Source organism: Oryza sativa, chromosome 4 (assembly GCF_034140825.1).
Source record: "Oryza sativa Japonica Group chromosome 4, ASM3414082v1".
In the NCBI taxonomy this organism is placed as follows: domain Eukaryota; kingdom Viridiplantae; phylum Streptophyta; class Magnoliopsida; order Poales; family Poaceae; genus Oryza; species Oryza sativa.
Genome location: NC_089038.1, coordinates 14,442,460 through 14,457,130, shown reverse-complemented (window position 1 = coordinate 14,457,130; position 14,671 = coordinate 14,442,460). Strand labels below are relative to the sequence as shown.

At 44.2% G+C, this 14,671-nt stretch overlaps 1 protein-coding gene across 1 annotated transcript; it reads right to left on the bottom strand.

The window, feature by feature from the left end:
• Nucleotides 1-9,915: 9,915 nt before the first annotated feature.
• LOC107278224 (aspartic proteinase nepenthesin-1) lies at nt 9,916-11,249 on the bottom strand. Its single transcript, XM_066309773.1, has 2 exons — nt 10,834-11,249; nt 9,916-10,366 (listed from the first exon to the last, which is right to left on the bottom strand). The coding sequence occupies exons 1-2, from the start codon at nt 11,247-11,249 to the stop codon at nt 9,916-9,918; spliced, it is 867 nt and encodes a 288-aa protein (XP_066165870.1).
• Nucleotides 11,250-14,671: the final 3,422 nt, after the last annotated feature.

The following is a 14,671-nucleotide window of genomic DNA, read 5'->3' as shown; positions in this document are numbered from 1 at the left end:
GCACTGCACTCTCGCATTCCTGAAATTCCAAACGCATCCATTGCATGTCTATGCTCACATTCTGCCTGCAGTCAAGTCATATTATGCATCATTACAGATACTGCATTTGTGTATAATTGGTAATACTGAGCAACGCTAAATACGGGTGTTTATGTTAACGGTTTTATCCGAAGTGAAAGACTGAATTTGTGGTAGCACTGATAAAATCTCTATTTGGGTAGCACTGATAATATATTATTCTAGCTTCATTTTTCTTTGTTTTTCGGTTTTTATATCATGCATAACTGGACTAACTTCATCAAATTTGGTGACACACGATTTTTGTTATATTTGTGATGAAAAAATTAAAGTAATTATGCCAAATACGGAAGTACAAAATAAAGGATCTTCGGTTCTTACATACATATCCCGTTGGGCCTTCAGGTTACATGTGTAAGTGAAACCATTTCGATGTGATGAATTATTGCAGGATCAAATTAATAATGAAAGGGGAAGCTAGCTAGTGTGATGGTTGAGCTATATGGGTACATGACTCAACCCCCTACCAATTGTTAAAATCTGAATGCCCACACAAATCATGGTACTCGACAGCAGCATTTTCCATGCAATAAAAAATAATTTAGTCATTTTTCTAAAAAGAATAATAATAATTTAGTCCTTTACTGTAATTAATATCGCATATACGCTATAGGATTTTCTTACACGGGACAATGAGATATGGCATATATATTATATTATATACTAGCAAAAGTGCCCGTGCGTTGCACCGGGTGATTACAGAGTGTGTATATTGACCAAAAGTGTTGTTTGGTTTAGCAAAAGTGCCCGTGCGTTGCACCGGGAAGTTTACAGATCAGAAAAATATGCAATTAATTAAAATACAAATTCGCTGAAATATTTGGTATTTTTAAGTAGGTATGTGTATAATTAAATAAATTTACAAGTAAAATTCTCCATTCTCCATGGTTAAATAAAATGACATGGTTAAATTTAATTTTATTAAATTCTCCATAATTAGTTACGCTCTTTGGAATTTTATTGGAATTTTCAGAGCTTAATTGCTAATTTTATTAATACAAACATCATTTAACAATTATTTAATTGGAAAAAGAAAGAAAATACTTTCTTATAGGTTTGCTTCGAAATAAACATATTCAATAGAACTATAATTGTAATGCTTCTGAAAAAATGAGCACTAAAAATGTACTTATTCTCTTTTTTTCGGCTCGAGGGACCAACAATAGACTTATTTCCGACCTATGCCGGTCGGCCCACGGCCTTTTGCGCATGCGCGGGCGCACTTTTCCTCCCCCAGGCCGCAACCTGGGCTTGGGCCGGAAAAGAGGCCTCACTCTCGATCCCTCTTGGGCCGATTTCGGCCCGGACGACACCAGCCGTCCGATCTCTAGGGTTTTGATCGGACGACCGAGCGTCAATAGTGGGGAAACAAAACCCACTCCCTCTCAGCCGCGGAACCCTAGCCCATTTCCCCCCCTCCTATCTCACTTCGCCGCCCTCTCCTCCGCGCCCCCGAGCGGCGGCGGCGACGACGGCGCCCCTCCCCCACCACCGATGGCGGCGGCGGCGGCACCCCCCCCACCCACGGCGGCGTCGGCGGCATCCTCCCCCACCACCGGCGGCGGATCTAGCGGGAGGGGAGGCGCCCCGCGAGCGGCGGCGACGGCGACGGCGCCCCTCCTCCCGCGAGCGGCGGCGGCAGCACCCTCCCCCACCACCGGCGGCGGATCTAGCGGGTGGGGAGGCGCCCCGCGAGCGGCGGCGACGGCGCCCCTCCTCCCGCGAGCGGCGGCGGCGGTGGAGTCCTCCCCCACCACCGACGGTGGCGGCGGCGCTCTCCCCCACCACCGGAGAGTGCCCTCTGCCGCCGCCGCCGGCGGATCTAGCGGGAGGGGAGGCGGCGGCGGCGGTGCTCTCCCCTCCACCGGATCCACAGCGACGGCGACGGCGGCGGTTCGGCAACGACGGCGACGGCGACGGCGGCAGCGGCGGCGACCCCCTTCGATCTAATTTTTTGTTTTTATTTGGATATATGTGTGCTGGCGGCGACCCCCTTCGATCTAATTTTTTGTTTTTTTGCAAAGTGCTATAAGGCTGCATGTGATTCTTTGTTATGTGCTATGATTTTTTATACTATGTATGTATATATGCACTTGTTCTCCTGGTGATGCTAACCGAATAGAACTTGGTATAATTCAAACCAAGTCCTATTCGCCCAAACAGAAACAAAGTCCTAATCAGCTCAAACGAAAACAGATGGGAGTTTGTTTCCTATTTTTGTGGAATCGGACATATTCTTTTACCGCGTTGATGAATCGGATTCGTTCCGGTTTTTTTTCACCCGGTTTTTTTGACGGACGATGGAAGCACCTCTTATTTTTTAAGTAGTAGTAGATATGGTCTTCCTTGAGCTATAAGTGGTCTAGAGCCCAAACCGGAGTACATAAAGCGCCTCTACCACCAGCATTTTATTTTTGTCCGGTCTCGGATTCATGCTTATGGTTAGCATCCCATATGTCTCGAGCAAGAGATATCTTGGGCTTGGCAAGCATCGGGAACTAGGCCCGTCCGTACGGACGCACAAGCTGTGCGACCACGCAGCATTCCTGAAAATTAGGACGGGTCTCTTATACCACTGTTTTTTTTTTCTTGATCTTCATTGCCTTTCAACCACGTTAGGAATGCTGGCATTAATCTGATACACTTCTTTTTTTTCATCTAGATTCTCCTAGCAAACAAGCAGATATTCATTCACAACCAACGACAATTAGAGCTATATCAAAGAATCTCATCCACCTACATAGGAGTATATGTGTAGTAGCGTTTCTGCTAAGTAGAAGAAGAACTGTTACAACAATTCAATTTTCTCTTACTAAATAGAAAAATGAATTCCTATCGTCTAGAACACATGTTCATATTATCGTCACGAAATACACTTCTCAGATGTAGTTATAATTACCATCAACCATCTGTCAGAGTTGAGAAGGAAACAACTTGGTTTAGCCGATTCAGTGAACTTGGAAGAGTGAAAACTGAAAAAAAAAGGAATCTATAGATCCTAAATATATCGAAAGTAGTAGCTTAAATTCAAACACATAATTAATATTTTGCACTACAACGGTCACCCACATCTCAATCGGGCGGCAAACCTCATCGGTGTCAGATATGGCACCCATCACGGTGTAAAGGTCACTGATTGGGAAGTCATCTCTATCAGGCATAAGGCCGTCAAGGATGAACTTATCTTTGTCGGACCTAAACTGAAGCCCGTCACCGATAGGTTTGACCCAGATGACTAGTCAAACAAGAGCCCATCACCGATGACCTAATCTTAATCGGGCCACAATTAGTGCCCGTCATGTACGGATGAATACAATCCCAATCGGACCTAAACTAAAGCCCGTCATAGATGACTCAACCCAATCGGGCTTTAACTTAAACCCGTCACGGATGAGGTCATTCCCATTGGTCTTAAGTTAAAGCCCGTCACTGATGAGTATTTCCCCCGAAAGAAAATTTATTCTGTTTTTTTGGCTAGCCTCAGTCCTTTGCTAGCTATGCCCGCTGCAAAATGACAGAAACAAATATATTTCACAATATCCCATCATCCCCGTTCATATACAATCATTCACATACACATATGCCATTCACATATTTAACACATCCATTCACATACACATCCATTATTCACATATTTCACACATCCATTATTCGCATATTTCACAATAACATCTTCAAATGCTAAGCATCAAAACCTGCAAAACCGAGTTGTAAATTAGAACAAATTTATATTTAGCATTGTGAGTATATACATAAACATAACAAATATATGCATAAATATATACATTAGTGTTACAAAAAAAATATCCTACTAATTCACAAAAATTTCTAACCGGCGGAGGAGGAGGTCGAGGAAGCGAGCGTGCTCGGGGAAGGTTGTCGGCGGTGGGTGTGCTCGAGGCGTGCTCTAGGACAGCGGGGGATGGCGTGGAGGAGGTCGGTGGAGGACGGTGTCCTACTCGGGGACTGCGTGGAGGAGGTCGGTAGAGGACGGCGGGCTCGGGGACAGCAGGGGACGTCAATGCGGCGGCGCAAGGACGGCGGGGGATGACGTGGAGGAGGTCAACGGTGGCTAACGCAGGCTCGAGGATGCAGCCGGGCTCAGTGGACAATGGCGTCGCACTCCCAAACGGAGGCGCAGTGGCGGCAGGCTCCCATAGGGCGGTGGTGCTAGGGTTCAGAGAGTGGCGGGACTTAGAAAAATTTTCGATCTAGATCTGAGCGAGAGTGAACCCTAATCTAAATATGATCAAGCATTATCTCAATCGGGCTTAGTCTAGAGCCCGTCACGGTGACTCATCGGTGACGGGTCTAATAGTTATCTCAATCCGGCCTCAAGATGGAGCCTGTCACGGATGATGGACATCGGTGACAGACCTAATAGTTATCTCAATCGGGCCTCAAGTTGGAGCCCGTCACGAATGATGGACATCGGTGATGGGCTTCTGTTAAGGCCCACAAAGATATCATTGGTTCTCTATATCAGGCCTCAAGTTGGGTCCCGTCACTAATAGGTGTCATCCGTGACGGGCTCTATGCACATCTAACATGTTTGTGCGAGTAGGCATCTTTTTGCCCTGTTTGAGATGACTTCGTTGTGACGTCCCACAAAACGCAAGCATGTATGGGGTTTGTACTAGAGTAGGGGTCTGTACAAATAAGAGGAACTGTACTAGTGTTGGGGTCTCTAATTTTCAAGAGAATCTATTCTATACCACTGAGTTTATTTGAGTTCAACGATTTACCATAGACATTGTCTCTTTCTATAATATACCGGCGACTTTATCAATTGTTCTACAATACGCCATTGGGTCAGACCTTCTTTTCAAAAATACCCAAAATACCCTTAGGCTGTGTTCGCATGCACCTTTTCCCATCCCCTTCCCTTCGTTTTCCGCGTGCACGCTTTTCAAACTGCTAAACGGTGCATTTTTTGTAAAAAGTTTCTATACAAAAGTTGTTTAAAAAAATCAAATTAATCCCTTTTTGAAAAAAAAAGCTAATACTTAATTAATCACGCGTTAATGGACTGCTCCGTTTTCCGTACGCAGAAGTTGGGTTCCCATCTCCCCCATCCGAACTCAGCCTTAGAGACATATAAGATTAACAATTGATTTATCCCGTTAGAAGTTTCAAAAAAATAAGAAAATTTTTATGTGGCCTCCTTACACAACGTGGAAGTTTTATGGAATTTGTTTTTGGTATATTTAGTTTTGTAAATATACCAAAAAAATTTACAAAATTTTCAAGGTTAACAATTGATTTATCCCAAATCAAAAGGTCTAAAAAGGTCTATTTAGTTTTATGAAAATTTAGTTTTGTAAAGATATTAAATATACTAAATTTTCATGTTGTGTAAAGAAGGCCACATAAAAGTTTTCATATTATTTGAAAGTTCTAATATGATAAATCAATTGTTAACCTTGTATGTCCATGAGGGTATTTTGGGTATTTTTGAAAAGAATACCCAACCCAATGACGTATTTTCGATAAAGTCGCCGGTAAATTATAGAAAGAGACAATGTCGATGTAAAATCGTTGAACTTGTACAAAATAGAATAGATTATCTCAAAATATATTCATGTGATCATTTCCAAAGTCTGGTAAATAAGAGCGGCCAGTTCACATGGAAATCGATCGTGTCCTCGGTTTGCCGACGAGCTTGGGGTCGCCGTAGAGGACGACTTGCTCGGAGGAAAAAGATGGAGAAGAAGAAGGAAGATTTTTTTTTTTCCATTGCTGCCTTCTACCTTCTTCTCCATTATCCTCTGCTTCATACGCTGGTCCTAGGCATGACAAAATAACACTCAACCTGATTGAGTTCAGTAGTTCCTCATAGAAAATTATTGACTCTAGAGATATGGTAATATGGAGCAAACAAAATTGTTAGAAGCTTGCACAGAACCGGAAGCGCCCCTTGTTTCAAAGAGAGAGAAGGATAGGTTATTCACATTTAATTTGATGCTCATAGGCAAATTAAAAGCTAAGTAGTGGTAATTAAGACTCCAAGGGAAAATAGGATGTCTCCTACACTACCCATAATATGTGGAATTATCGACGTAATTTCATATAGTCATTCGATCTGAATGATACATGAAGAACATAAGCCAGATGATGGAACGCTGTTATATATCAGTACGTAACAGTGTCCCTAGCTAGCATCACAGTTTAAATTGAAGCGTATAGGGGTTTTAATTTGTTTAAGCTCGACCAAATGGGACCAGCGTCCAGGAAAATCTTTTGTGTACTTGCGTACTTATATGGACAGTGATTGTTTTTTCGTCCCATTTTCTTCGTTTTCTAGAATGAATATATTATAGCTTTTACACTATAACTATTTGGTTTAGTCCCACAATGATAATTGAGAGTGGAAAAAATAAACTTAAAAGATGAAAACAGTTCACACCAATAGGACTAGTTTTTTGAATTGTGTTAGCTTAGGATCCAAGTTGTGGATCTGGTTAGGAATATGGTGAAGTAGACTCAATATGATTTTACTGGCTTATGGTTGATAGCACTAGTAAAAAAACTCTTATAGGTGCCGGTTGGAAACCGGCAATAGGTGCCGGTTTCCTGGCCGACACCTTTTGGTCAGCACCAATGACCCTATGTCACTGGTGCCGGTTGTAGAACCGGCACCTTTGTGCTCTCCCAGATCAAAAAAAAGAAGAAGCCGGCTCCAAGCCGAGCCGAGCCGATGCATTCCATCACAAATCACAGATGCAATTCCCCGGTTAACAACAACAATTACATATGCAATTCCATCCGGTCAACAACAACAACAACAAAATTCTTCATAGATCAACAACAACAATCACAAGTCCCGAGTGAACAACAATCCAATCAATCACAAATCACAGATCAACAAAACAAGCAAATACACGAACTCACTCCGTTGTTGTCAATGCGCCACTGCCAATCGCAGCCAGGGTCCCTTGGCCACCGCCGCTGCCACCTCCATTTCCCTTGGCCACGGCTGTCGCCGCATGCCGCCACCGCACGTCACCGCCCCAACCAGAGAGGGAGAGGAGGAGGGAGACCGGATCTGCGCCTGGTCACCTATGGGGAGGCCGCCCACCACCTACCTTGGCCACCGTACCACCGCCGCCGGACATCGCCGCCACCAACCCACCACCCCGACCTCCCCCTCCCCAGATCTGGCCGCCTTCGATGAAGCCAACGGAGAGGGAGAGGAAGAGGCGACCGGATCTGCTCTTCCTCGTCACGGGCCGCCGATCCATGCGTCGCTGCGAGATGGGGACGGAGGGGGGGAGCGGCCGGCTGGAGAGAGAGAAAGCGGAGGGAGAGGGGGACTCGGCAGGTGCTGGAGGGGGAGGGAAAGGGGAGGGCGGCGGAGGAGAAGGCGTGGGCGGGAGCGGGAGGAGGAGGAGGGGAGGGCGGTGGAGAGGAGCGCGAGGAGTCGAGACTTCTCTCGCGCGCGGATAAGGAAGAGAAGCAAGACCTACGCGCGGATAAGTTCGGAGATGAGGCCGGCTTGGCTTGCCCAGTTCGGCTCGGTTTGGTATGGGTGCCGATTTCTTAATTAACCGGCACCTGTAATATATTATTGGTGTTGGTTTTTTAATTAACCGGCACCTATAATATATTATATTATAGGTGCCGGTTCTTCTTAAAACCGGTACCTATAATATTGGTGCCAGCTTTTCCTAATGAACCGGCACCTATAATCCTTAAAGGTGTCGGTTGTATATTTTTTCAACGTGCGGATATGGGAAAAGTCTCATAGGTGCCGGTTATAAATGAACCGGCACCTATAAGGCCGGTCCCTATGAGGGTTTTTTTAGTAGTGTAGGCCGGACTACGTATTCAAACAAGTGATGTCAGAGATAATGTTCAATAATATAGAATAATTTTCATGGATCACACCCGATAACAAGTCTCTAGGATCGTTGCGTAAGACTCTGGGAGTTGGGAGTTATATGGGTTGATGTGACGGAGAAGAATATTGAGCTCGATGTGTGACGGGTTGACCTGGATAGGTCATGATAGCCTACGCCACGTCACTGACAGTAATGACTGCCACATGTGTATTCATATGATGGACTGCACACTACTCGTGGCCAAAATGTGCTGTACATAGTTGGCAAGGTGTACACTAGCAGATCGGCCACCAGCGAAAATCAATTTTCGGTCGCTGGCGGTTGTGTTATACCGGCCGTCAGCGAAAAACGATTTTCGCTGGCAGTTGCGTTATACCAGTCGCAAGCGAAAGTAGTGACCAGGTTAAAAAAAATGATGGGGCAACACCGCTCCATTCGCCTCCATCAACACCGATTCAAATTATTCCCAAATCCACTCCTCGATTCACAAATTCACAAAAATTTACATCAACAATTTACAATAAAGGCAATCAAAATTTTTCATTCACATTCCACACAAATCCACACAAATCAACAGATATTTTCCATTCACAATCCACATAAATCCACACAAATGCACACAAATCCACAGAAATCCGAGCACCACTGCCCGCGGCCCGGCGGCGTCAGTCGTGACAAGGTCGAGGCCGACGGTCGCGCTCCACCGCCCGAGGCCCCGTGGCCGTGCTCCCTGCGCCGCTGCCGGGGTGGATCCGTGCTCCCCGTGCGCGCCGCCGGGCGGATCCTTCCTCCCCGCGTCCGTCCTCCCCGACGGCAGCCTCCTCCCCTCGGACAGATATGGCGGAGGGGAGAGGAGACGATGGGAGGGCGCGGTGCCGCCTCTTCCTTCGTGGTCGCCGTCGTTGCCGCTTCCGTCGTGGTCGCCGTCGTCGCCGTCGCCAGTCACCGTGCACATCCGTGCCGCGCCCTCCCGCCCGTCGTGGTCGCCGTCGTCAGTGCCGCGCCCCTCCCAGGAGGAGGAGGTTGGGGGCGCAGGAAAGGAGGAGGGGAGAGAGGTGGGGGAGGAGGAGGAGAGGGAGGTGGGTGGGTGGGTGGGTGGGTGGAGAGGAGGAGAGGAGAGAGAGGCAGTGGGTGGGTGGGTGAGGGAAAATATCTCAGCATGCGCGTGATTTTAAATGACGTCATTTTTTTAGCGGGCTCTGTTTTTTCGCTGGTCGAACTGTTTAGTAATCGCCAGTGAAAATGTTGGTTTTCGTTGGCGGACACTTAAGAGGTCCGCATCGAAAAATAGAGTATTTTTTATGGCGGACGTCTTAACGTGGGCGCCAGAGAAAATCGGTTTTCGCTGGTGGTCCTATACCCCCAACCTCTGCTTATGTTTTTGCTAGTAGTTTTAGCATATAACCGCCAGTGAAAATTATAGTGTGACGTCATGAAAAATTATTTTTCTAGTAGTGATTATTATTGTTAAAGAGCTAAATTTTAAGTTTTTTTAAAGGACTAGTTAAGCATTGATTGTTATCGACAGTGAATATTTAGCCTCCTTTGCTACGGTTAGGTCTTACGACTTATCCCCTAACACTCTTTCAACCTCAAATCCTGGCTTCGCCACTTGGCATAGCTGATTCCCTGAATATTCTTCGCAAAGGAAAATTTGCAGCCTCCGCGGCAATGAATTTGATACAGATAGCAGCACGATACGTGCATATATAGATTGAACTGCTAATTGCCTCGTGTTATATGACCTTGGGTCCTGACCGTCCTCAAGGTAAAAGAGAAGGATTTTACACGGTGTAAACTAAGTATGGCACCAAATTATTCAGCTATATATAACAAGTTAACACGTAGATTAGTAAGTGAAACAAAACATAGATGGCAAACACATCGTGGCCACACTAGGGGGTGATGACTGACGCGACTATAAAGTTTATCGCATTGAGCACGGACGATGTACGGATGTCGTGGGCTCGATCGTGGCTAGGGCGATGATGCGAGTCTAAAGTTGGTCGCACTGAGCAGGGACGAAGGACAGCTTGCTGTTCTGCAGATCGTAGAGTACGTGCATGTTCTGCTGCTGGAAGTTGCCTAATATGATCTCGCCGCCTTCAATAACAGCAAGGCAGATGATGCGGCTACTATTACCCGCGTCGTCGTCGTCGACAACCTCGAACACGTAGTTCTCCTGGGGCAGGCGCATCGTCGCGCCCTCAAAGTGCAGCGCCATCGTCGGCACGTCCGGCTTCGGCCCCCGCAGCGGCGCGGAGAAGCAGGTGAAGGGATCCGTGGCGTTGCCGGGCACCACGGGAAGCTTCACCTGCGCGGCGAACTCTTCGCGGACGGCCCGGTAGGTGCGCGGCGGCAGCGAAGTGATGGACGTGCCGGAGTTCGATGATCGCGGCGTGCTCCGGCACCGGTAGCTGCCTCTTCGACGACCCAACGGTGATGCCCTTGAGCGACAGGTATTATAAGGTTGGATGGCGAGAGTTGTGGGTTAGAGGGGTGGTCTGGACGACGGCGGCGCCACGCCCACGGCCGTTGCTGTAGAGATTGGCAGGCAAGCCGAGCAGGACAGCGCTCGTTTTCGATCCGGTTATGGTGGTGAAGCAGTGGGAGAAGTTCCCCACCTTGAGCTGCGACGGCAGGGACAAGCTCCCGCGGCCGAAGCCAGCGATGCCGGTCTCGTTTGAGGTGAAGACCCCTCTGTTCGCGTGCCCACAGCCGAATACCAGGCCAGGCACTGCAGCCGATGATCCCTCGCCGGCGCCGGACGCGAACGTGAAGACCTCGCGGCCGAGCTCGCCTCGTGTCACCGAGCCGTCGCCGTAGGATATGCTGTAGTTGCAGGCCCAGCTAGTAGCGTCGTTGCCGCCGCCGCCGCAGGGAGGAGTAGTCTCGCTCTCGCTAGGCGAAGGACGACGAAGCGGAGGGGTCGAAGAGAGGAAGGGTCTGGTTGAAGCAAGCGGAGGCCGGGCAGCGCTTGCACTGGGTCCAGGCGATGTCGCTGCCCGTGTCGAGCGTCAGCTGCACCTCCTGCCGCGGCGTGCCGGCGGCCAGGTGCACCAGGTATTCCGTGGTGGGGAAGCCATCGTCGTAGGCTCCCGGGTTCACGGGGGCGCTCGCCGAGCGGCCACGGCCGGCCGATTGAGCTTGAGCAGAGAGTAGATGAGTGGCCCGGGCCTTGCTGCGCTGCGCCATGCGGCGCAGAAGCTCCCAGTGGGTGAGTCCACGGCCGGCGTCCACATGCGAGAGCTGCAGCCTCAGATTTGCCGAGTCACAGTTGTAGATAGTCATTGCAAGTAGCATCAGGACACTCGCAGCAGCATGTTGCATCGTGGGTGTGGGAGGGGAAACCATTCTAATCCCTCGAGGGGATGTTTCCTCGTTTGCTCTAAAACCATCTAAACGGTTATCAAAAATTCTGAAAAAATTTGACAACATTCATACAACACATATATACAACTTCACAAAATCTTAAGTTCAAACTCAACTCACATGTCGAGATATAAAAAGGACAAATTCAGCGTATGAATAGTAGTGCACTGTTTATATCTAAATTTGTCTTTTTTGTTTCTCGATGTGTAGATCGAATTTGAACATGAATTTTGGTGGACTAATAGGTATCATTATACTCTACATTGTCAATTGTTTTTAGAATTTTTCACAACTATTTACATCGAATTTGAAAAAAAAAGATATACGAGGGGATATCCCCTTGAGGGATTAGAATCCACTCCCGTGTGGGAGTCATCCTAATTTCTTCGGGGGTCTTGTGTTTGTCAATGCAAATATTTCCTTCTTGTTTGGACATAAAACTCATGTTTTTGAGCATATACATATATAGATGTCCCGTGGCCCTGCCCTGTGCTGCATATAACTAAGGCTGTGTTCCAGAGGGATTGTCCCAGCACGCAAAATGAAGCATCTATTATTGTATGATTAATTAAGTATTTGTTATTTTTTTAAAAAAAATAGATTAATATAATTTTTTAAAGCAACTTCCTTATTGAAAAAACACGCCGTCTAGCCATTTGAAAAGCGTACACGCGAAAAATGAGGGAAAAGATTAGGGAACTATAACTCCCGAACGCAGCCTAACAGTATTGCCATATTGCCGCTAGCATCTGCAACCAGTGATCGATCGCTGATTAACTCTATGTCAACGTTGACTTAGCATACATAAACGTTGCCTCAGGTGTCCGCAAACGAGATTAGGATAGAAATTAATTAAGGGAAAGATGAGAGGGGGTGTACTTAATTATATGATGATTTACACTATCATTTACTCCCTCCATCCAAAAAAAAAGGTAAACCACGGGTTTGCGTGCCAACATTTGACTCTCCGTCTTATATGAAAATTTTTTATAATTAGTATTTTCATTGTTGTTAGATGATAAAACATGATGAATACTTTATGCGTGACTTATCTTTTTAATTTTTTTATAATTTTTTTAAATAAGACGGATGGTCAAACATTGGACACGGAAACTAGGGTTTGTTTTTGTTGGGATGGAGGGAGTATGTGGCACTCCTTGTGCTAGCTACGAAGCCTGTCATCGAGGTTAGGCAATGTAGTGTGTGGTGCGAGCTAGAGAACCAGATCGGCCGGGGCATGCTGAATGGACCTTTAGTCCTCTAGTACATCTACGAGGTATGCAGGACAATTGACATCTATTTATCATATCTATTATATACTCCCTCCTCCGTCCCACAATATAAAAGATTTTAAGTTTTTGATTATAACGTTTGACCACTCGTCTTATTTAAATTTTTTTTTGCAAATATAAAAAATAAAAAGTTGTGTTTAAAGTACTATAGATAATAAAAGTCACAAATAAAATAAATAATAATTTTAAAAAAATTGAATAAGACGAGAGGTCAAACGTTGCAAACAAAAAACTAAAAATCTCTTATATTATGGGACAGATGGAGTACTAAAAATCTATTAAACTTCCTACATACGCTCTTAAGCCACCACGTGGGGCTCCTACAAACGCTCCTAAGCTGCCATGTGGCTCTTTGATAAATCGGCAAGCCACCACGTAGGACTCCTACAAACGTTTCTAAGCTGCCACGTGGCTCTCTAATAAATCGGTAGACCCACTATTTTTATCTATTAGATTTACTTTTAGAAACCCACTATTTTTATCTATGAGATTTATTTTTAGAAAAAAAAATCCCATAATCCACCTCCTTCCCCTCTCCCCCACCAGCCCACCCTCCTCCCTATGTACGTACGTACGAATCCCTCCCCCTCCTATCCAATTTTCTCATCTCTTTATTTCTTTTAAGTTTGTTACAATTAAAAATAATAATTTTGAATAATTTCCGTAAAAAGAAATAATCATAACCTTTAAATTCCACATAAGTCTATTTTATCATTCTTCATTACCGTATTCATGGTGCTTAATTAATTAACTCATAAGAAATATTTATTTTTTATCATATCCTAACCTTAGGATGCAATTGAAGCTGTTAAAAAAATAGAAAAAACGACAATGTATATTATATGATCATGTATCACTATATAAAACATATAAATAAAATAAATATGATACATATGAAAAAATAAAAACACTCAAATCATGAGTAACATTCCAAAAAAAAATTCATCTATTATTTTAAATCATATCTGAACCTTTCGCATGCCATCCCAATAATAAAAAAATATTGTGTAGAACATAGATAATGTAGATCATATCATCATATATCATTTCACAATCATGCATAATTACATTAGCTCGGTAATATCACAAAATAAAATATAACAATAAGTTCTGATTAGCACTCCAAAAAAAACCATCATTCTAAAATATTGATATGTTAAAATAATATTATTTTTCACAAAACAAAGTAATGTTACTTAAATATTTCATGAAAATCTTCTGATATCATCATAAGTTTAATATTTAAACCAATCTACAATATCCCAAACTATAATACTCTAATTATGATTAGCACTAAAAATATTATCTCCATTTTAAAATATGAATTATGATAATAATGTAAATCTAGATATGTCCAGATAAATATTTTGATATAATTATATCTTTAATGTTTAAAGGACTAAATTTGATTAAATGAACCAGACTGATATGTCTTAATTAATTTTTATAGGAGGTGTATATGTTGATCTTTTCCTCTTGAATCTTTGGAGTTTAAGCTTAAGTTAATCTGAGTATATAGTATATAAGGCCCAGTGTACTTGACTCATACATGTCTTGCCTTATGTGTCAATTCTATGTTACACTTAAACTTTTATATCAATTCTATATATGTACTGCTATCCACCAATCATTGAGACAAGAATATTATTATATACTAAAATACCATTGAACATCATACAAACGCTGCTAAGCCGTCACATGACCTAATATTTTTAAACATTAGATTAGATGTATTAAAGTAATCCCTCCATATTAATCTCCCGTACACGTACCATGGAAAAATAAGTACTATTCATCCAAAAAAAACCTGGAAAAACATAGGTACGCACGTATGATTAAAAAATATTAATCTTTCCATCCTAATCCTTAAATTTAAAACTAAAACTTTATTATGTTTGTACCTACCTATATATGATCAGTCCATCGAGTCCTCTATGACTCCTTTCACTTTTGGTAGTAGAACTCAACTAGCCTACTTACTAATACATTTTTTTAAGTGTGTAGACAGTGAGCTAGGTGTTAAAATTGTGATTAACGTTAGTCTTGAGGGGCATGGCTACATCGATGCGGGACCATATTTCAAGGCAT